This window comes from Meleagris gallopavo, chromosome 11, assembly GCF_905368555.1.
Source record: "Meleagris gallopavo chromosome 11, MGAL_WU_HG_1.1, whole genome shotgun sequence".
Taxonomy (NCBI): domain Eukaryota; kingdom Metazoa; phylum Chordata; class Aves; order Galliformes; family Phasianidae; genus Meleagris; species Meleagris gallopavo.
In genome coordinates this window covers 8,685,996-8,708,590 of record NC_139414.1, presented here as the reverse complement: position 1 = coordinate 8,708,590, position 22,595 = coordinate 8,685,996, and the positions used below count along the sequence as shown (strand labels likewise).

Below are 22,595 nucleotides of genomic sequence, written 5' to 3'. Positions count from 1 at the left end.
AAAAAACCAAAGAAGCTATCCTACAAAGATACACTAAGCACTCTAGTTTTTCAGCAGCTACATACCTCAAAATGTAAAACTGCAAATGTACAGGTACATAGTTATCTATTACAACCAAGGGCTGGAAAGCTCCAGTTTGCGTGATCAAAAGGTATCCAGACTGTTTTCATAGCAGCCACTAAATGAAGGTACCTTGAAACTCTGTCCTGCTTCGCTTAAAAGACATGAGACAGACTTAAATAAACAAAGGCTATCCACATCTGGAATGTCCACATCTGGATAACAGGATAAAAATGTATACCAGGCAAAAATATGCTTCAAGACTGTAATTTCTAAGATGATATAGTTCAGAACATGTTGCACTTGAGACCTAAAATCTGAATACTTATTACTTTCCTTGTTCAACTTAAATTCAAATAACTCATCCAGGAACTGGCCAAATGTTGCTTTTGATAACTCTAAAGCATTTGAGACGCTACAGAAAATCATGATCAGAGCAAACAGGGATACTGAATTTTCAAGCTGTCACTTCCACATGGTATTACGCAGCTCCCTGACATGAGTACTGTGAATGGTAACTAATTGCACATAGGAAATGATACAAAACAACAAAGCTTAGCGTATTGAATTCAACCGTGCCATTCCAGAAGAAGTGTATAGCACAGGAAAATTTTCATTGACAACTGTAACTCACTAGGTTGATGTCCTCTAGTATTAAAATATTATATTTTTTTTTCCTATATATTTTATATACCTTTTTAGATTACAAATTTTAGAGCTCTATTGGATTATTACATCTTTTCTTCCTGTTTCCAGGGCCAAAGGGTTTAAAAGGACTCCCTGGTCTTCCTGGACGAAGTGGCTTTGATGGGCCAAAAGGCCAGCAAGGCAGGCCAGGAGCAGGAATCCCTGGACCAGAAGGTGAATTTACTTTTCTCAGTTGAGGATACTTGTTGGTCAAGCTGTAATACATACATACAGACAGGGTAAAGTAGCTACTGTGTAAAACTGAAGTATATTTCAACTAAAGCTAATGGAAGAGGAATATTTACTAACGTTCACTTTTTCCTCCAGCGAGTACTGCAGCAACCTAAAGTTCAATGTACAGGGAGAAAATGATTTTGGAGTATATAAATTTTCGTAGAAAACTGAGACTAACTAGTGCCCTTACAGCAAAGGAATTGATCTTGATAAGAATGGCACACAAGATAGATGCTGCCCTAGAGAAAAGCATTGTCCCTTCCCACAGGAATACTTACTTCCATCATCTCTCATGTATTATTAACAGTAAATGAGAAATCTGAAAATTACTATATAATATTACTTTTCCTTGCAAAATGATAATGTAATTCTGGTTAAATACAATTTATAATATTCCAGAGTGTTAGAAGAAAAAAAATATACTACTTATGCCCTATCTGAATTTAAAAATCATACCAACAGGCTTCCGAGGCACAGCTGGTGATCCTGGTGAAGAAGGTGAAAGAGGACCTACCATTGATGGTAAAAATGGTGCTCCAGGTCCACCTGGCATAGATGGCCAGAAGGGTGTTCCAGGTGATGCTACATATGGCCCTCCAGGAATCCCAGGCAACAGGGGACTGCCAGGACCACCTGGTGCACAAGGAGCAAGGGGTGATCCAGGCATTCCTGGGCTTCAAGGTATGAAACAGTTTTTCTGAACCATTTCCTTGTATTCAAATATAAAACTCTATGTAACATCAGCACTGATACCTTATTCTTACCTGCATCCATAATGGTGACCATGAAGGGCACCATATTTTTTACTTTTTCACAGGTAAGGTTGATCAGCCACTGAGAAAATCTGAACTGCAGGGGAAGGAAAATGTCTTTTCCCCAGTTCGTACAGTAACACTGCAGCTTCCAGTTATTACTGTCGCTTGCTGGCTATGGGCCATCTGTGCCTAGAGTTTCCTGCTGTGCTCCACAGACACAAAGATAGTCCCTGCCTCAGTTTGCTTTCTTAAATCAGAAAAGATTGGCTAAAGATGGGAGAACATTCAAGGAGAGAGAGAGAGAGAAAGATGAACAACTTTGCCCAAAATAATCCCCAGTATCCAGTTTTGCTTGTTGCTGCAAGTGTCTCCACAGTGCCACTGCCTCCCTACTTTATAGCAGATGTTCCTGTTTGCTTTTATAGGTCCCCCTTTTTGCTTGGCCCTCAGCAACACATCTTTTCTTTGTAGGGAACACCAGTAGAACCGTATTGCTGCTGCAAGCCAGTGAGCTCCCCTCATTCTACTCTACACATCAGACATAGCTTTTGCAACATAAAGGCCCTACTCACCTTAGGTGAGAGCTGAATTAGTATTTATTCTTAAAGAGAGAAACGCTCCACAGCAGCCAGTTCTAAATTGCAGATAAACATCACTTCACACAAACCATGCAAAAGCTGTAGGACAAGTAAGAGATTCCAATAACAACATATTATTTCAAAATTAAAGTAGAAATTATTATGGATAAGAAGTAATGGGATTGAAAGACTTTACAGTGGCTTTTTGTTTGTTTGTTTCCAGGGCACCCCGGGACGCCAGGATTTCCAGGTGCTAAAGGTTTTAGGGGCCCAGAAGGTGATATAGGAGCACCAGGCTGTCCAGGCACCCCTGGTCCACCATGTGACACAAGATTACCAGGGCCAGCTGGTCTCAGAGGTGTCATAGGTCTGCCAGGTTCTCAAGGTATTTGACATTCATCAGGTTGCCTCACTTTTGTAAGCTTTACACATCTTTTCTAGTGGATTTAACCACATGATTTTTGTGACTAGCATGACAAATACTTCCGTGACAGCTGCTCTTTAGTGGGTGTGTACCTTACTTTGTACATTTCCTGTAATTCAAGGATTGTATAATGTTCATCTCAGATTTCTCACAACTTTGCTTTCTTTCTCATAAATACTTTTTACTTTATTAAATACCTTAACTGGCCAAATACTAATGTGTTCACTGTCAAATAATAAACAGAAAAGTTAATTGTCTTTTATTCTGTGGTCCTGAGTAGTTTAGCTGAGCTCCTGGCACTGCTGAGATAATTTTATCTTCTTCACTCTTAAGCTGAAGTGCTAGTTAAGGTGAGCTAGTAGACGTGTCAAAAGTACTTAGGAATCTTGGCATTCTCAAAATAATCAAAATTCTCAAAAAGTTGAGATTTTTTGCAGGGAGCTTCTAGCTCTATGTCTCTTACTTAAGAAGTATAAGAAAACAAAATATTCCAGGTGAAAATTTAGGCAGAGGCAGGACTCCAGCATAGTGGCAGTTTCCAAGTCACTTTGCCATGTTTGATGATTTCAAATTTATACTTCAGAGTTATAGTTTTAAAATACAATTGCTGAATTATTTCCCCACATTTATGCTTATAAAGTAAATATTTTCTTTACAGGCTTACCAGGCTATAAAGGTCAGAAGGGAGACAGGGGTCTAGCTGGGCCACCTGGAATCAAAGGTCTCAAGGGCTCTCCTGGCTCACAGGGCCCCCCAGGTCCTCCAGGGTCCCGAGGACTTCCAGGACTTCCAGGCAATAATGGACAGCCTGGCTTCCCAGGTCAAACAGGTATGTTAAACATCCTGCACATCACTTCATCCATAACATTTCTTGGTTTGGACGCTATCTCATCTGCTTTCAAAGATATGAGACACTTTGCATCCTCTTCCCTTTCCAGCTTCTAGAGTAAGACTCTGCAGCAAGATAGAGGCAGTAATAATAGCATCCTTTGTTCTTTCTATTAAGATAAAAACAAAGGAATAGAAAAGATACATTTTGATGCATTGTGGCACCTTGTTTGTTAAACAACACTGACATATTTTGGTGTATAATTTGCTATTTTTGATAGTTTGTTGCTAAATATGTCATAATGAGAACTAGAACATATTCTCATAAGTGAATGAATAAATAGTTTCACATTATGTCTAGTCCTTCTGAAAATGTGAGAAATTGTGCCAAAAAACAAAACAAAACAAAAAAAACCAACAACCTGAAAACTACTTTGGAATGAAAATAACAAATTTACATTAATTTTAGATCAAAATGTTGTTTACCATTCACAGAAAAATAAGTGCACTAAGGCAAGACTAACCTAGTTAGACAAGTGCAGATTACAAGGTAAAACTAGATTTAAAATAAGGCTAGATGTCACAGAATATTAAAAGAAAAGGAAAAAAAACATAAGTAGTCCAACTTGCAGTATCAGTTATCTTGAGAATTAGCTTCTCTAGAAGTAAGCATACTAAGTATGCTAAGTAAGGAGATGGTGGCTGGGGAGGGGAATACGTTTGTTTCAAGGCAATCTAGAATTCCTGACAAGTTTAATCTTTTGTCTCTCTAGTTTTGCTGATTTCCTAAGCAATCCTTGTAAACCTCCTACCTTTTACTTTATACTCTTCTTTAGAATGTGATGGCAACAATATAGCAGACTGAGTATGTAAATAAAGCATTTAATATTACCAGGAAGCAAAGGGATTCAAGGACCCCAAGGATTCCCTGGACTCCCAGGAACACAAGGCCCAATGGGAATCTCTGGTGTAAAAGGGGAAGAAGGAAACGCGGGTCCACCTGGGCCTAATGGAGAATGTGGGGATATGGGAGTGAAAGGTTTGTACAAATCTGCTTCACTTTGTAATTTTGTTAGTACTATGACTAGTATTTGTTAAGACCACATTTGGTATAGATTTATATTTTCTGTTTTTGTGTTTTTTAAATTGTTCTTAGAGATACTAAATCCACTTTTCTCCCTTATGTATGCATGAAAACTGACCGGAGAAAAATTAATGTCAAAGATTCATTTACAGCAGTAAATCAAATGATACATAAAGATAACTCATATAAACAAGCCTTGAATTTCTTCCTGTACGTATCTGAAACTTTAGATTTTTCAATTTCTGTCATATTATCTGCATATTAATACAGGAGAAAGAACAGCAATCTCTAAAGTGTACTGTTACAGACAGTACATTGTAAAGTAGGCGTCTATTTGCCATCTTCCTTATTTCAGACAAGTAGAGAATTATTCCGATTTAACATGAGCTGTGTTACTACTGATTTAACTAAAAAACAAGCAAAAGAAAATTAGCTGTGTTAGCAGCGAGCCTTCTCAAATAACTGGAGTCTTCATTAGTATTGAAAGGCTTTCATTAGTAGAGAAGACTTTGCTAAAATTAATTTTTAGGTCCTGTAACACAAAAGGATTTACTTATATTACGTATGTTTGGTTCAAAGGTGAAAGTGGGCTTCCAGGAGATGGTGGCAGCATTAACATTCGGCTTGAGAAAGGACAAAAGGGGGAACCAGGGTTTCCTGGTGAAAATGGATTTAGAGGTGAAAGAGGTAAGTTCATAAAATAAAGCTGTGCACACAAACATACACCGTACATTATATAAATGACTGATGTTTTTCATAGGTTTGGATTTATAGTTGCAGTAGTATCTAGCTACCTTACTGTTTTTATAGATTCTGACCCTAGCAGGCTAGTTTCTTTGAGCAGTTACTAAGGCAACATGCAAAGTGTGAAAGCATAACCATATTCAAAATATAGTTTGACTATATTTGTCATTATCTTATTCTGCAATTAACTTCAGGTGAAAAAGGAAATACAGGTTTCAGAGGTGCCCCAGGATTTCCAGGGAACAGTGGTGCCCCAGGACTTCCAGGTGACCATGGAGACATTGGACTGATGGGATTTCCAGGATCACGTGGTTTCCCAGGACCAAAGGGCTCTACAGGAATTACAGGTTTCAAAGGACTACCGGGTGACCAGGTAAATTGAAGTGACAGTGACTGGTTCTGTGACAGTGACAGTGAAGTGACAGTCCTGGACTTCAGGTATATCTCTCCCAACTCCAAGAAATAAGACAGTGGATACTCATATTGTACTTGAGGTTGCTTTATGGTACAAGGACATATCTTTGCTTGTCTTGCCCTTTATTATGTTTCTTTGAAGAGAGAATCTTTTTTCCTGATTATTTAAAAGGAAAAATAAAGAAATCCTTGTATTTTGATTGTTACATCAAAACAGATTTCTGGTTAATGTTTGTAGTAACTTGGTGGTAAAATACAATAATATTTGGTACACCATCGTAGAACCTTTTAAATGAAATTACTCAAACCACTTGTGGGGAATTTAAGATGTTAAAGCAAAGCCAAGCATTAGCATAAACAATTTCAAAATTGTTAGTAATTCTAATGTAGAGTTTTTTGGAAATGTTAATGGTCAGTGTTAGACATGTGATGAAGACAGCATACTTTTCTGTTGAGTTTAAGATACAGTTTTGCTGTTCATATTGAATGCCAATCTATTTACCAGCGTAAAAGAACTAAATGTTCTTACAGATGATTCTTATTACATGTATCATACATCAAACTTTTTTGTTGTTATTGTTTGCTCTTAAAAAATTCAGGGTGATGTTGGCTTACCAGGAATGCCTGGAAACCCAGGACTGACAGGCCCCAAAGGACCTAAAGGTAATGAGTTGATACAAATATGCTTTTGAAAAAAAACATATTGTTATGATATATATGCATTGATATATGGAAAGGAGTTACTAGACACAGGAATAGAAGACAGAAATGAACATAATTCAAACAAATATAATTAGAGAGAAGTCTGACATGCCTGAAAGGCAAAACTTGCATTTCAACACTTTACTTCTTTAACAGCTTGTTCATTATAAGGTAGTTCATTAATTTAGAAGATAAATCTATGTGAAGTTTCATAGTTTCAAAAGTCCATAAAAAACCAAAAACATACATGCATCTTAAATACTAGTCAAATCAAATAAGACAAATTGCAATTATTTATGTTATTAGATAAATATGTAGTTTTTTTAAAATAGTACAGAGGGATTCACAATTACTTTTATATCACTCATTTCTCCCCTTCCCCCCCTCCCCCCCCCAAAAAAAAAGAACAATCTGTACAGATATTACAGAACTGCTAGGATAGAACTGTGCTAAATGGGAATTTCAGCACAGAGGAAGTTGTGCTAGCTTAAAGACCCCACTAAATGGTGTTTATTGAATAAATGCACTCATGCTGCATTGATTATGCAAATCCTCACAAACATATGTAAGGAGCTCTTTGTTTTTAATAAAGTATTATAGGGAAATATCTTTCATATTCAGTATATGCTGTCAGTATTGGAAAAGTTGTTTTTTTTTTTTTTCCTTTCCCATAGTGGGAAATTCACATGAACATTGGCAGCAATTACCAAATACAAATGAGTTTGTACTTCATGATAGGCTGAACTGTCAGATAATTTCCATTTGCCAAAGCATTTTTCATTGTGTTCTCTCATTCCCTTTTATAGTCGTAACTAATAATCATAACTGATAATAACATATGCATAATATATGAGTAAATGATCTGATTTTACAAAACTGTTCAGCTTTGTTTTCATGGATGAAAGTGATATTTGTACCACATGAAAGTCACTGTACCTTAACAGGAAAGAGAGGTGACCCAACTCTTCTGCTTGGTACACAAGGTCAAAAAGGGTCTCCTGGAGATCTAGGATTACCAGGTAACTTCTTTCTGATTAAAAAAAAAAAAAAAAAAGTTGAACATGATAAACTTTCTATAAACTTTGTTAGTAGAGAGAGCCCTGCTTTCTGTACAAACTGAGCTGTATTTTCCACAGTTATAAGCCCAGGGAATGGAGAAGCACAACAATGTGTAACACAGCTATCACAAACATAAGAGGTATAGTCTGGTATGGCCTAGTACAACACTGGTGAATATCCTGAAACCTTCCAGAATACTTGTCTGCTTCTTACTCACCATTTCTACTCTTCCAGTTATCAGAGAAAGTTGCATAACTTATTGCTGCTAAATAGATGCAAGGATCTTATACAATAGGAGAAAATGCTTTTCTATTCCAAGAAAATCTTACCAAACGTTTAGATCTTTTTAACATACCATAAGATGAAGAATTGGGTAAATTGGTAAATGAGACTTCAAGATTTTATTATTATTTTATTTTGCTTTTTAAGGATTCTGTGGATTCCCAGGTGAGAAAGGATCACCAGGTATCCAAGGACAACCTGGAAGACCAGGATCCAAGGGCGAGCCTGGATACCCAGGAATACCTGGATTTCCAGGTAAAGCCGATGTTTAAAAAATAAAAATAAAAAAAAAAATGGCATGATGTAAGAGCTCAAAAGAGGTAGAGATCAAGAAAGCACAGCTGAAGAGGCAGCTCTGTGGAGGAGGCTATAGGTGGTATGAAAGTTTGTACTGAAGGCTCTTTCAGTATGTCTGGACAATGCCAGTAGAGTTTGCTCAGAGCCTGAAGCAAGATCCATCAGTTATTCAGATATTCCCACATGCTTTCAGGTACCTGTGAACAATGTAGTGTGCTGCATAGTGTAAGGAAAAAAAATCTGCACTTAATGACTTTGTAGTCAAGGATATATACGTTTTTTCCTTCAGGAGCTACAGGTCCTCCAGGATTGCCAGGAGAACCTGGAGAAAAAGGGAAACATGGAATTTTGGGACCTCCAGGGCTTCAAGGATTAACTGGATCACAAGGTAGAAAAGGTAAATAGCATACAGAACAGTTCTATTGATTATGGGACAGCATCATATATTGCTACTCTTTTAGCACTGAAAATGGAAAAGGTCTAACACAAGCATGTTTTGGTTCTGCATTCTGCCAAGCAATTAAAAAGTTAAGCCGGTTATGGGGACCTTTAAAAAAAATAATAGATGTAGCCTCACAAAATTGGACTGAAAATTAAAATGAATAAAGAAGAAAGTAGAAAGAGATTCTGGCTCTGCTGATGAAACTGATAGTGGGAGGTAAGGAAAGAAAAAGGAGTTTGCAGTAGTTCAGGTGTTCCACTTTTGCTTCAGTTGTGTTCTACCTTTTCACCATGGAGTGCCACTGTTACTCTAACAAAAACAGCAAACTGCTGTGGGCAGCTTTGTCCACATCAAATTGTAATCATAAGAGAATCTGGTTTTCTTTTGATTTTCTAAAATTTTTTTTTTTTTTTTTTTTTTTGGTGGATTTTACATAGAAAAGGTTTCCCCAAATCCTATATTACGCTTTTCACAATGGTCACAGACAATCATCTATACATCTATAGTGTTTTCTGTGGGAGACTATTATGTCATTCTGAGGATAGTAAATATTAATATTGAAGTTATAAATTACAGTAATACATTATAAAGAAAGATAATCAACTTTGCACATTCTCTGCACTCTGTAATAGTTCAATTCATAACCAATTTCAGAGCAAGAGGAACATAAGTGATGCTTATACAGATATGGAAAAAATAACATGAGACTGATAAATGGGTAGACAGATTGACTACAAATTTAGACTAAAATGATATTGAGAAGGTTTCCTTCAAAATACTGAAAAATTAAGTGAAAAATGGAAATTTTTGATTATTTGCAGAAGTAAGCAGAGCTGATTTAAACTGTTGTGACAGATTTCTTGCTAGTGTTTAATCTGCAAAGGAGCATTTAATTGCTGCAAACCATATTTTCCATGAGGCAAAAATCTGCAATCACGGGAATATCTAAATTGAGAGAAAAAAGCTGTACCACTGAAAACTTCTTAGTAATGAATGGACTCTTCCTGCCATAAGAGCTCAGATGCTTTTCTGTTGTATAGAAGTTATCCCAAGTCCTGCAAAGGAAACATAAATTAACACATGCTGCAGAGGGAAAAGTTTTATTCCAAACAGAAATTTATTAGACACCAAGTTGCCTGCCTCAGAATCCCATATATTGCCATTAAAGTCAAAAACACCTTTGAAATTATACTCAGTAATGAAAACTGAATAAAATAGGTATTCCAATTCGACTAGAAAACATAGATCATATGCTATTTTTATTAATATGGGTAGTATTAGAGGTGAAATGGTTAATTGGCTGTTCACTGTTAAGGACATAGCCTTGTTAGTATAATTGTCTCTCATTTATATTAATTGGCTTGTGCCTGAAGAGCTTTTAGATTAAAACATTTAGTTAAAGGGCTTCTACCAAAGCGTAACAACGTTTTCTTTATTACAGACATAGTTTTACAGGTTAAGGGTTCAGTATGGCAAGCCTTGTGTGAGTAATCCTTTACAAAGCAAGCAATATTAAGAACACGAGTAGAATTACTTGTGCAAGTAAAAGTTGATTTGGGCTGTAAAATGCAGAAGTGGTGGTTCATGCATAGGTCAGCCAATTCAGCTGCACCTAGAAGTGTGCAATGACAGCAATCCAAAAAGCTAGAAATACAAGTGCTGATATTATAATGGATTGTTGGCAAAGGTGTCAGAAATTCCCTGGAAAGCAAGTAAGCCAAGCCATCAATCCTGACTGAATAAAGCTAAAGATCAAAAAATTTTTAATGGTGGCCTGGGTTCCACAAGGCATTAGTAGTTCATAATTGTTTTAAAACACTGCTATTAAATTCCCCCAATTGGCATACAATTCTCACATAAATTTGAAAAATGGGAACATCCTCAAGATAAAAGTAAGCTACAGAAGACAGGACTGAAAGTTGAAATTTCATGAAAAGTTAAAGAGCAGTGGATTAAGGGCACAGAAGGCACTACAGGTGGGATTAGTAGTATCCCATACTAATAAATGGATTGCATTACCCATGTCCTGCAGGTTTTTAAACTTTCTGGACTTAAATTTTTCCAGACTGGTGTTTGCTGCTGGCTGTCTGCTTGTTTTGTCGTCGTTTTTTTCCCCACTCCTTTGTTAAAGTTAAACAAAAGTAATTCAACGTTCTTTCTGAGAACAACGCTATGGATTATTATTTATGGTATGTTTAAGAACCTGGTGACCTATTTGAACTAAGGATGTTCACTTTTGGCAGGTGAACTATTTGATGAAGGGCATTCCTGATGCTGTTCCGGTGGTGAATTGTCCCCGAAACATTTGACTGTCTTAAAAATTGAAAAAATAATTCCATTTGTATATCTATAGTAAAGCAATAAATTCTATGATTCATGCTCTGGATATATAGCAGATATGTGTGCTGTGGGACATGCTGGGATCAGACACAGGAACTGAAACAGAATCTCCATCCTCTAAGCCAGGAAGTGGCTAAACAGGGAAAAGCAGACAGAAAAAGATAACTCAGAGTTGCAGGAAAAAAACCACCGCTGAAACTCCCTACCTTGTAGGGAGATTAATCAGTAGAGGTGGAAAACTAACAGGAATTCTAACAGTATTGTCCAATTGCTTGAAGATCGATATCGACTCTAGGGTGTCCTGCTCTGGAGGGAAAAGCATCCCAATTCTTTTCCTATTTGAAGGCTTTGAAACCCATTGTCTAACCAGTTCCTATCACCAGGTGCATCTTTAGATTAACAGACCTAAATATTGTACTCTCATTTCTCAGGTGAATATCCAGCTGATAGGGTCCCCCTACTTTCTCCCCCACCCCCTTTGCTTTAAATAAAAAGCAAAGTATAATTAGAAAACATCAAAGATCACAGTATTCAGCAATTTTAAGTTAGAAACATGAAGGATAGAATTGATTTCACTCTGCATTTTCTAATTTGTGATAGCTCTAGGTTTAAATAGTAGTACAGTTTCAAATTCTGGTTTTGCCTGGATAAGAGCATTATGACATCATTCATTTGTTTCTCAAGAAACAACACTATAGTAATCAGGATGAGAAAGGACTTTTAATCAGACTTTTTTACTCAGTTCTACAGGATTTGCAATAAAAACAGGCAAATAACTTGACTGGCTTTTATCAGTGTTTGCACAAAATAAAATTTCAACTTTTTGACACTTTATGAGAGTGCCTGTTTTCAATGAACTATGAATTAACTAAGGTTAAGTTAAGTGCACCTACAGATATTAATGGTTTGAAGTTGAGGCAGCATGGCATTGTAAGAAATCTGCAGGTTGTATTTGATAAGTGTACATCTTCATATTTGAGACTTCATATATGCAACTTAGTAAACTATAAAATGCTGATGACACGGAGATAATTTTACCTTCCGCTGCAAGACATTAACAATCTCAAATTCGGCCAATAATGAAATAAAAAGATTAAGATGCTATCTGTATTCTTTACTCACTGTGTTTTTATCAATTTTCAAAAAAGCTCTGATCATAATGAAAAAAATATTTTCAACTAGTACAAATACTCAGCTTACCATCTGCTCATCTAGTTAACACTGATAGCAACAAAGATGCTGAAAGCTATCACATATCAACACAAACCTTAATTAGAGATGTCTAAATTCTGTTTTTTCGAAGACTTTGTGCTGTTTGAAGAACTTTTGCAGTAGCATGATACAAAGCAGCATGATTTCCTGTGTGAAATCTGCAGGACCAGAAAAAAATAAGACAGATAAAAATCTTGCTTCTTTTTCATGCAGCTAGGTTAAATTGCACTTACACTTGGAAAGAAGATGTAAAGAAGTTCCACTTTACAGGAGTTTCATGCTGCTAGCTGCAGTATAGAAATAGGATAAAAGTGTACGTTTCCTGATTGCTTTGATGTGAAACTATTATGGGTGCTTATTTTTAGCCTTTTCACTCTTTCCTTTGCATGATGACTGCACTGAGGTGAAATGTGATCCCTTCAGTTGCCAATAGCAATCAAACTCAGGAAATGCCCTGCTTTGGTCCAGAACACGTCAGCAAAAAATACATAACTTTTAATTACTGTGGTACCCCTTCATTCCTGTCATTCCTCTTTAGGTCTTCCTGGACTGCCTGGACTGGATGGCTTGCACGGACTAAAAGGTCAAAAAGGTTCTGCAGGAGCTCCAGGTAAAGAATAGAAATAGCCATGTAGAACAGAAAATACTCTCATACGGCTTTATACCGAGAGAAAACTAAAATTTAGGACTCTGTAAGCCATTTATATTTCAAATTATAGGTAACAGTGATGCTATATAAAATAAATCCTGAAGAAGAGCCATAAAGCAAATATTACTTTCTTTGAAATAGATGAATAAGGTCTAGATTCAACAAAACTCCAGCTTGGCCAAGAGAAAACCAGCAAAACAGTGCTAGGCAATCCTTGCAAAGAGGAACATCTGCAGCTGCTGTTTCTGTTCTGCACATCTGTATTTGTAGTCACTGTAGGCTTTATGTACATAACTCTTTTCCTATAAAGGTCAAAGTGAAACAGGGCGCCCAGGATACTCAGGAGAACCTGGACCAAAAGGAGAGAGAGGTGAACCTGGATGGCCTGGTATTTCCATTCCAGGCACCCCTGGAGAAAGGGGATTCCCAGGATTCCCAGGTAAGAAAAGATTTTCTCCTCAGTGGTGCTTTGCAGAGATGAAGCGAAGCTCATATAAGCTCTTCCCCTGGTTAGTACAAACACGAATACATGCGAGGAGATTGTCTCACTAAAATATTTCCTATTAAGAGCATTTATATTACAGGAGAGGAAAGAATGAGAACAGAAGATGATTGACTTGGACATACTCAGGAAACTGCTAGGTGGAGCTGCCTCTCGGGGAAAAAAAAGTACCTAAAGAAAGAGTGCAGTACAGCTGGTAGTCAGAGAAATACAGCAAATCTATTCCAATGTAAATGCAAGATGGAACTTTATCACAAGTCTGCTATGAGCATTCAAGAGCTTGGTGATGTAGGAATTGCATGGAAATAAGAAAAAATTGTGCAAAAGACACATTCAGAACCCAGCTGACATAGTCCTGTGAAAGCTGCTCTAGCCAACCCTCTTTGAGGAAGGAGTTGGACTAGAGAATCTCCAGAGCCCCCATTCCAGCTTTCACAATTCTATGATGAAAAACATTAGTTTTGTTCTACCAAACCTTGGCATGGTATCAAAAAAAATCTAACTGATATGAATTCTAATAAAGTGAATACAGTCAGTTTTCTTAATTCAGTCTGTTTGTGAACAGAATGGTTGAAAAAAAAAAAAAAAAAAAAAGACAAGTTTAATTCTAAGATATATTACATTGCTTGACATGAAATTGTCAAGGCCTCCCAAAAGAAAAAAATAGATTTACATCCAGAAAGTTTATCTTGTCCACTAAAATTTTTAGAAAAAGGCTGAACTCATTTTTGTTAGGTACAATCTGGGACTACTTACCTTGCTCCTAGGCAGAGTGATTTTGTAGTCCTCCATTATCTTACATTTTTATCATTTCTTTGTTAGCACTCAAGAGCAGAAGTTTATTTGTGGCAATATGCCCACATGTAACTCTTTAGTTAAGTAGATTAAACAGAAAGCATTAGAAGTTTGAGAAGATAATATATTTTCTGACACAAAATGTCTTCCTAATCACAGGTATATTCAGTACACAAGTGAGAGCATACACAACTTCTATGTCCATGACATCACTTATCATCATTCCTTTGGTTAGTAACTTATCTCTGTAATCTTAACAGAAACCCTTGCTGTTGTGTGATTGTTTTAATATGATCTCCAGGTAGAAGAGGACCTGTTGGACCCAGTGGACCTAGGGGACCATCTCCCAGTAGTGCTCCTCCTGGTCTTCCAGGTGATCAAGGACCACCTGGTTTAGATGGCATCAGAGGTACTTAAAGCCAAAAATTTCATATTTATTCATGTATAAATATATGTATACTTGTATAGTCTGTTAGGAGTCACTGATTTGTTGCCTGTGGATAAAAAGAAAAGCACATGAGAAGCAAAGAAATTAATCAATGCTTCAGTAAATAAACAGGAGTGAACACTGCATAGATCCCCAGAGCAAGAATACAGATCTCCATATTCAGTTTTCTGGTGTGTTTTTGTAACTGTATAGAAGTTCTATTGCTACAGCATATCTTGATTTCCACAGAAACAAACCAGTAAGATTACTGGCATCTCTTTCTAGGAAAAAGCACAGAAGTCATTGTTCATAGGCCTGCCATACGTTGTAAAAAATGTTTCAGCCTAAATCCAGTCTTGCAGAAACTAAAACTGGCAACTCATTTGTAAGGATTTATACAGACCTCACTTAATCCTATAGACCACAGTCCTCAAGCAGTGCTTTTTTCAGCTCTTCTGACCCATTCCTTACCTACTCCAAAGCCTTCCTGTTCTAATATAGAAGAGATGGAACGAGAAGTGACACTATTATAAAGAAAAAAGAAACAATGTCTCAATATAGGTATCAACTTGTCACCTTTTGTTGGAACAGAATCCAGTTTGGGGAGCTATTTGTATTATGTTTTCTTTACAGCGCCTTGGAGAAAGACCAATGCTAATATTTCCAAAAACACACAAGGATTGTCCTATGTTCCAGTGGAAAAAAAATAAAAATAAATGTAGATAACAATGGAACATAACTATTTTTAGATGTTCATGCTTTGTGTATTTAAGAATTTATTTTTACATCTTACGGAAGGTCAGCCTGGGAATCCTGGTCCTCCTGGAGAGACTGTCTTTGTGCGAGGAGATCCAGGTGACATTGGTATTCAAGGGGCACCAGGCATTCCTGGGCACCGAGGGCTACAAGGAGCCAGAGGTCTTCCAGGAAATCAAGGAAGAGAAGGTCCAAAGGGTATGATGTGAGATGTTTTTAACTAGCAGATGTATTTATAGCCAGCTCTGTGCAACTGAGCCTTATGTACATGAGGCCTTGGCATTGCCATTGGAGAGTCTGCTGCAGCCAAGGGTATACTGGAAATTTCTTGGCTCTGCCCTTTTACCTACAGATAAGATAGAGCTGCGGAAAAAGGCCAGAGTAGCCAGATTCATATGGATTATTTCCAGCAACTTTCTGAAAGACTCCCCTACCAACCTGCGATTCTGAACTAAAACCTGAGTCTCCAAGATAAAGCAAGGCTTGTCTCTGTCTCCAGGGGTCTAGAGAAACCTGGCTGCAAATGTGTCTGAACTAGGTGTCTCACAGCTTTCCCACAGCAGTAGTTTAGGGCTCTCACCAGACTCCTTAAAAGTTTGAAAGCAGGTTCTAAATATTCTGCTTCCTCCACACAAATAAACCCTACTTACAGAAATCCCTTCCAATCTCTGCTAGGACAAAAGTCAAACTTTAATTCACTTCAAGACTAGGGAGATAAAGGGTGCATTACTTTTTTCAAGACAACAGAGTTGAGCTGTCTCAAGCATTTTTTTTTATTTCTCAAGCAGCCAGACATCATCTTATTTATGTGTTCACCTTGGAATGCAACTACACATCTGCACAACTGTTTTCTTTCCAGGTCCAATGGGAATCCATGGCTCGCGGGGTCCACCTGGTGCTGTAGGACAACCAGGAGACCAAGGTTTTCAAGGAAAACCTGGTCCTAAAGGTCCCACAGGTACTTCCAGTCTTGTTCCTCATTGGCACTCAATTGTAACTGTGATCTTTGTATTCATATAAAATACAAGTAAAAATTAGTAAGGTTGTTTATAAACAATTTAAGCAAACTCAAAAAAATCTAAATGATTTCTCATTTGAGCTATGTAAAGACTTCTGAATTATGTATTTGTCACCTCATATAAATGTTCTCATTCCACTCTTTACTCTATTTGCATGTCTGAAATTTGATTTCACTTGCACTGCAATGGCTGAAATCTGCATTCCATTTTTCACATCCTTCAGGGTTCATAGGTAAGTTGATGACCATTAGTTATTGTTCATAAGGATTTCCTTCTGTATAGGTGTATTATACACTTATAAGAAAGTATTTTTTGGCTTGGCTGCTAGGAATAGTAGATAATGCCACAACAACATAGTGCTAATAGATTTTTCTCGTAAACAGTTTGTGCTTCCAAGTATATCATCATAATACTACACTGAGAAGAAGTCTTGTGCCACGATGCCAGTTAGACATGCAAAATACCTTTGCTTCAAATTATTTAACACTTTTTTAGTTGTACTTTTTTTTGGAGGGGTATAAGATGTATGTCACTCTTGATACTTTCTAACCAAAACCTTGAGTCCTAGACTGAATTAGTATAGACAGAAACTGAGCTCTTAATCAGTCTAAACCAACACAATTCTAATTTTGTTCCAAAATACCAGGAGCTATAGCCAATAGCTTCTGGTAACTTTCAATATATAAGTGTGTCAATTCTTTATTACTACAATAAATGGAGACTGTGGGCTAGAAGAGTTAGCTTTCTTCCTTTTGCCTCCTTGTCGAGGGTTTTAGAGTCACAGAATAAACAAAGTACTGTAAATGTTTACATGTGCTAAGGTGTTTGAGCTGAAGTTAAGTGGACTTGATACTTCAACTCAGATCAATTTGGGTCACATTAAGACAGAAACTGCACACCAAATATCTGAAACATCAGTTAGCATACACCTGCTAACACATTTGCCATGGTGTGCTGTTAAATGCCGTTCTTTAAAGACTAAAATTAAAAGCAGTGTGCATAGCTCAATGTTTTAAAATATTAAAGTATGCACTTGAATACCAAAAACAACTAACAGGTGTGTTGATTTTTCACATGGGAGCTATTACTCTTTTTTTGTAGTTGTCATTTTAATGTCATTTCATCTAATTTACTTTCATATTGCACGCAACAGGTGATCCTGGTGAACCAGGAAAAACAGATGACTCATGTCCTGCAATCCCAGGGCCTCCTGGGGAAGCAGGACATAGAGGAGATGATGGTTCAATAGGATTACCAGGGCCAATAGGTCACCCTGGACCCCAAGGTAAGCTTTTGTTTTAAAATCTTAGATGTCTATTTTCAGCTATTTAGACAAGGACTTGGAAAGGGTCACTGCACCTCCTCTACCTTTTACCCTTAAAACAATGGTCTGCAGAAAAAGGTAGTGTGTTGGTTAATGCTGAGGATGATAGACCAGTGTGGCTAAACCAGGCTACTTGAGTCTGCCTACACTACATTCCTCTTTTCCTAGGCCACAGAAAGGAAAACATCATGAGCTGCTAAGAAAAATAAATTCTTCAGATGGTTATTTTTCCTTATACCAACAAATAAAAAGCAGTGCCTAGAACCCCCACTACCGTTTAATATTAACTGGTGGTTTGGCCCAGACAGGTTATATTCAAATGTAAAACACATCTTTAAATTTTAGAGAAACACAGATTCATAAACCTTGCTATGCTAACCAAAGACCTAAAAAGATGTACCAATGATTCCAACAGTTACCATCTTCACTGAAAAACTGTAGCAAATCTGTATGGTGTCTTCAGTATAGGTTATATCTAAATGTAATGTCCTCAATTTAGGTAGTAGAATCCCTCCTACGGTTTGAGACATTTTTACTTGGGCAAGTTTGTTGTAGTAACTGCACTGAACATACCATGTCTCCAATAGGGGGAAAAAATCTATCGTGTGCTCCCAATAGATTCCCTGCAGGGGTCATTGCTCTCATGAAAGTGAGCATAAGGCAGTTTTCAGTGAACTGTATCATTTTATACCACTTAATTGATCTGCCAACCAAGAGGTGTTTCTAAATTGAATTGCTGTTTTCATTCTACATATCCTTAAAACAGTTCCTGTAAAATCAGACAGTGCAATGATACCTATTTTCACTGGTTTGTATGAAAACCACTTAGTAATGCTTTTTCTTTCATTAACACAGCAGAATTCCAAACATCCCTGCTGAGAAAGCTACATAGATCAGAAACAGAGGTTTTACTGACAGAATCGGGGTATATTACTAAAAAACCGCCGTGCACTTGAACCTTGGCAAAACAGCCATGCAACAGAAATTGAAAAGCTGTTCAATTGTTTCCAATTTATGGAATTCCAATGAAAAGGTAGCATGGGGAATGGTTAAATGCTGTAAAGCAGCTTCAAAAACCAGTTTGCAGGTTAAATAGTATAGTTTGCAAGGAATAAAGCATGCAACATTAACTATAACCAACACGTGCTAGAGAACAGTTGTTTTTCACAAAAATTAGAAAAATACTGCCAAGTGCAACAACATCTGACAAGTTCAGACTGCATTTAAAGTAGTCAGAGGAGTATTGTTATCTGTGCCCTACATATGAGATATCTATTACTGTTTGACCACGCTTTATTATCTGCTAATGTGTACAAATGTTTTTGTATGTGAGAAATATAAAAAAGCCTTTGCTCTTCTCCACTGGATGTAATCCAGTTCAACTGGATCTCTCTTTTCTATTAACACTCAAATACATGCATTGCTTCACAGGAAGTTCAGCACGTTTAAAGGCTTTGTTGAATCAAGTCCTAAAAGATGAAGCTGTGCCATAATGAGTTATAGCACATTACACAGTAGAGATACTAATGGCAATTCTGCAAGAGGCTTGTAATGTTTGTCACTGGTTTTATTTCAACTGTAAATCATACAAATTCCATAGAGAGAATATAAAACCTTATCAGCAGTTACTGTTATTAAACTCTCACCTCTGAGCTACCGCTGCAGTCACCAGGAGAATAAGTTGTAAAGAGAATTCCCAGCGGAAAGCATTTCTGCACCTCTGTTTCTTAGGTGTTGTTCCTTTGTGGCATCATTTCTGCTGACCTTTTGCATACTGTGTATGTTTGGGCAACGTACTAACATTAAAAGGAGTTATATTAAATGTGAAGTATGTACTCTCCCTTATCTAGGAAGGAAAGGTGAAGAAGGGTCATGTGGCCTGCCTGGTCAAGATGGCTTACCGGGAGCACCTGGACCACCAGGTGACCAAGGGCATGTGGGAGAGCAAGGATATGCTGGACCACAAGGTAAAAATAGTTTCTTTTTCTTGTCCATTTACTGCCATGGAATGGGATAAGCAGATACTGCAACTTCATTTTGAAAATAACTTTGCTGATGTTCTTTGATAGTAGTGGCTCCAATTCAGAAAACTTCTAAAGACTCAGCAGGAGTTGCAGCCCAAGAAGCGTTGGATTTCCTATCTGTGCTATTGCTGCAGCTACCCAGTCACATTATTTTTTGGAGGGAAGATATGCAGGATGCACGGAGTAGGTTCTCCTTAGTCCCCTAGTTCAACATGGACACATCCAGCTCTAATCCAAGAAACTATGACACTTCTTTCTGCCTCAGTTCAAGCACTGATAGTGACATTTCTGGTTACCACCATAACATAAGAAATGCCTCTTGAAAGAATATTTATCTTGGCATCTATGATCAATCAGGCAATCAACCACACATACTTAAATGTCATTTATCAATAGGTATGCAACTCTGAGTCAGGGCTACGAGTGCAATTGTCCAAGTAATTGAAATTGTATTTCTGCTGTGACAACTGTCTAATAAATTAGACAGTGAGGAAAATGCATGACTGTTACTGCAGGGATTTAAATTCAGTCCAGACAAAGTAATCCACGTGATTAAGTCTGGAAGATCATTGATCACCTCAGATCATTTCTTCCTAGGCAAATATCCATGTAGCACAGGACAGAGAGACAGTAGAAAAACCAGCTGTGAAACATTCTGGACAATTTAGTTCTTTCCTTTCTGATAACAAGGATAACATGAGTCTACTGGTGTCTCTATTGCCCATGACAACCTCTGAAGTTAGTATTAGATTCAGCCAGAAACCCCTTGTTGAACACTAAAATACAGTAAAAGAGAAACATTCCCACTAGCTACATGTTCCTGCAAGCAAATTCACTTTACCTTTTCTTCTATGTACAAAAAGGTCCACCTGGTCAGACTGGTATCCCAGGACCACCAGGGCCCCATATTAGATCTTCAAGTGGATTCTTGCTCGTCCTTCATAGTCAGTCAGACAGAGAACCACTCTGTCCACAGGGGATGCCAAAATTATGGACTGGCTATAGTCTGCTGTACCTGGAAGGACAAGAGAAAGCTCATAATCAAGATCTTGGTATGTATTGTAGTATATGGTAATTTCTCTCTGGATAAGGTCTAGGATGGTGTGATCTACACAGTGAAAGACAACTCAAATAGAGCATAGTAAAAAAAAAATTAATTACTTATTTTCTGCAACACAGAACCATTCCAAAATTAGTAGTGGTTTGCTTCCCCCATCCTGGCTAGCCATTTGGGGCTGTCCTTGGGCTCACTGGAGAGATTCTCTTAGATCAGGGGCAGCTTGGGAAAAATAGTTGCTTAGGTTAGATGGTTGTAGTTGGACAGCATAAATAAACTTTACAAATAAAATTATGCATCATGTACAGCAGAATTTTGTGCTCAAGTCTAACTTTTTATTTATTTGCTTTCAAAAAAAAAAAAACAAAACCAAATGTCTCCCAAGGATAGTTAATTCTGGAATTTTTAGACATTTCTTCTACATAAACAATTCATACTAGAGTTAACTATCTAAATAAACCTAAAAAACTGATTGGCTGTAGTTCACATAGAAGTAATTTTCTAAATTGTTGTAATCTTGTTCTGCAAGAGCCAAAAGAATCTACTAGGAGAAAAGATCATCCTTATTGGCAGAACAAAAAAATATTTAAGAGTTAAAAGAACTTGTTTTGTTTTTTTACTACAACAGTGTCACTTTGAAATGTTTTCACTATTAGGTGTTTGGCATTCCCTAGGATAACCACAGTTAGTAACAAAATGTCTTATAAAAACAGTGAGAATATGATCCAAATAAAAATAAAGTCCTTGTTCTCTGTGACCAGTGGGTTCTTTTTTCAGGCATTTTTCATACTCAGGGTATTCCAGATCACACATATTACTACTAGTATGGAATATCATCAGTGGTAAAAAAAAAATTGGCTTCTATATAGAAACATCACTTCTGTAAAAAAGACATTAGGATTTTTGGGCATGAGAGAAATAATGCCTCATACAAAGATCAGGGCACAAGAGAACTGCAGTGTTAACTAGACAGGTCATCACAAAACTATTCTTAATTGAATTCTAGGAGAATTTCACTTCGAGAGTCCATGAAACTTTTTCAGAATTAAGTTAAACAGCTGCTGAGATTTGAGCTTAATGCACTGGTAGCAAAGGTCTGTCATACTTCACAAAAAATTTTCTTTTTATTTATCAGAATTGGCTTTTTTTTTTTCCTACTAATTCTAATGAGTTCTGATCTCCTCTTTAGCCAGCTGCCACCTCCTGCCCAATTTATTTTTCAGTGTTGGCACAGTTACAAAATTTGTTATACCTGTTTCCCATGTAAGAAACTGCATCACGTTTAAATGCTAGATTGCAACACTATTCAATGTTATTGAAGAAATGAAGGTACAGATTGGTTTAAAAATAGTTTGTTTACAATATAACTAACTTTTTGTAGGAAGCCTGGGAGGTTTAAAATACCTGAATGACATAACCTCTGTCAAGACCTTTAGTTTCGCTGCAATGTTGGCCAGAAGATTATTATCAACATACCTAAAAAGAAGTGAGAAAATTTTCAAGTTTTCATCTTTTTTTTTTTTGTTGTTGTTTTCCATTCTTATTATTTTCAGGTCTGGCAGGATCTTGTCTTCCTGTGTTTAATACCATGCCCTTTGCTTACTGCAACATCAACCAAGTTTGTTACTATGCCAGCCGAAACGATAAGTCCTACTGGTTGTCAAGTGCTGCTCCCTTACCAATGACACCACTCTCTGAAGAAGAAATACAACCATATATAAGCAGATGTGCTGTATGTGAGGCTCCAGCTCAAGCAGTAGCAGTTCACAGCCAAGATCAGTCAATTCCTCCCTGCCCAATGAACTGGAGAAGTCTTTGGATAGGATATTCTTTTCTGATGGTAAGCTTCTGGGCACATGATTTCTTTCATACAGCTTCTGCATTCTGAAGATTCAAACAT

At 37.1% G+C, this 22,595-nt stretch overlaps 2 protein-coding genes across 5 annotated transcripts in view; one reads left to right on the top strand and one right to left on the bottom strand.

The window, feature by feature from the left end:
- Positions 1-22,595, bottom strand: part of RHBDD1 (rhomboid domain containing 1) — a 64,401-nt gene that overhangs the window by 3,118 nt on the left and 38,688 nt on the right. The window contains exons 9-13 of one of the 2 annotated variants that reach the window (XR_014885704.1): positions 22,100-22,171; positions 20,480-20,917; positions 12,198-12,300; positions 9,561-9,645; positions 7,447-7,540 (exon numbers count right to left, since the gene is read on the bottom strand). The gene's annotated coding sequence lies outside the window, so the exon portion shown is untranslated. Of the gene's footprint in view, positions 1-7,446; positions 7,541-9,560; positions 9,646-12,197; positions 12,301-20,479; positions 22,172-22,595 lie in introns of both variants that reach the window. The other variant, XR_014885703.1, reaches the window with a different exon arrangement.
- Positions 1-22,595, top strand: part of COL4A4 (collagen type IV alpha 4 chain) — a 64,996-nt gene that overhangs the window by 40,832 nt on the left and 1,569 nt on the right. For 2 of the 3 annotated variants that reach the window (XM_085233363.1, XM_085233362.1), the window contains exons 27-42: positions 817-921; positions 1,444-1,662; positions 2,538-2,699; positions 3,397-3,567; positions 4,462-4,605; positions 5,230-5,337; positions 5,589-5,767; positions 6,408-6,471; positions 7,455-7,529; positions 7,999-8,106; positions 8,438-8,545; positions 12,681-12,752; positions 13,102-13,230; positions 14,390-14,497; positions 15,314-15,469; positions 16,131-16,306. In XM_085233363.1, the coding sequence (XP_085089489.1) occupies positions 817-921; positions 1,444-1,662; positions 2,538-2,699; positions 3,397-3,567; positions 4,462-4,605; positions 5,230-5,337; positions 5,589-5,767; positions 6,408-6,471; positions 7,455-7,529; positions 7,999-8,106; positions 8,438-8,545; positions 12,681-12,752; positions 13,102-13,230; positions 14,390-14,497; positions 15,314-15,469; positions 16,131-16,291 (2,069 nt within the window). In that variant the 3' untranslated portion in view covers positions 16,292-16,306. Of the gene's footprint in view, positions 1-816; positions 922-1,443; positions 1,663-2,537; positions 2,700-3,396; positions 3,568-4,461; positions 4,606-5,229; positions 5,338-5,588; positions 5,768-6,407; positions 6,472-7,454; positions 7,530-7,998; positions 8,107-8,437; positions 8,546-12,680; positions 12,753-13,101; positions 13,231-14,389; positions 14,498-15,313; positions 15,470-16,130; positions 16,307-16,513; positions 16,523-17,443; positions 17,576-19,464; positions 19,582-20,501; positions 20,691-22,248; positions 22,536-22,595 lie in introns of those variants that run through there. The other variant, XM_031555108.2, reaches the window with a different exon arrangement.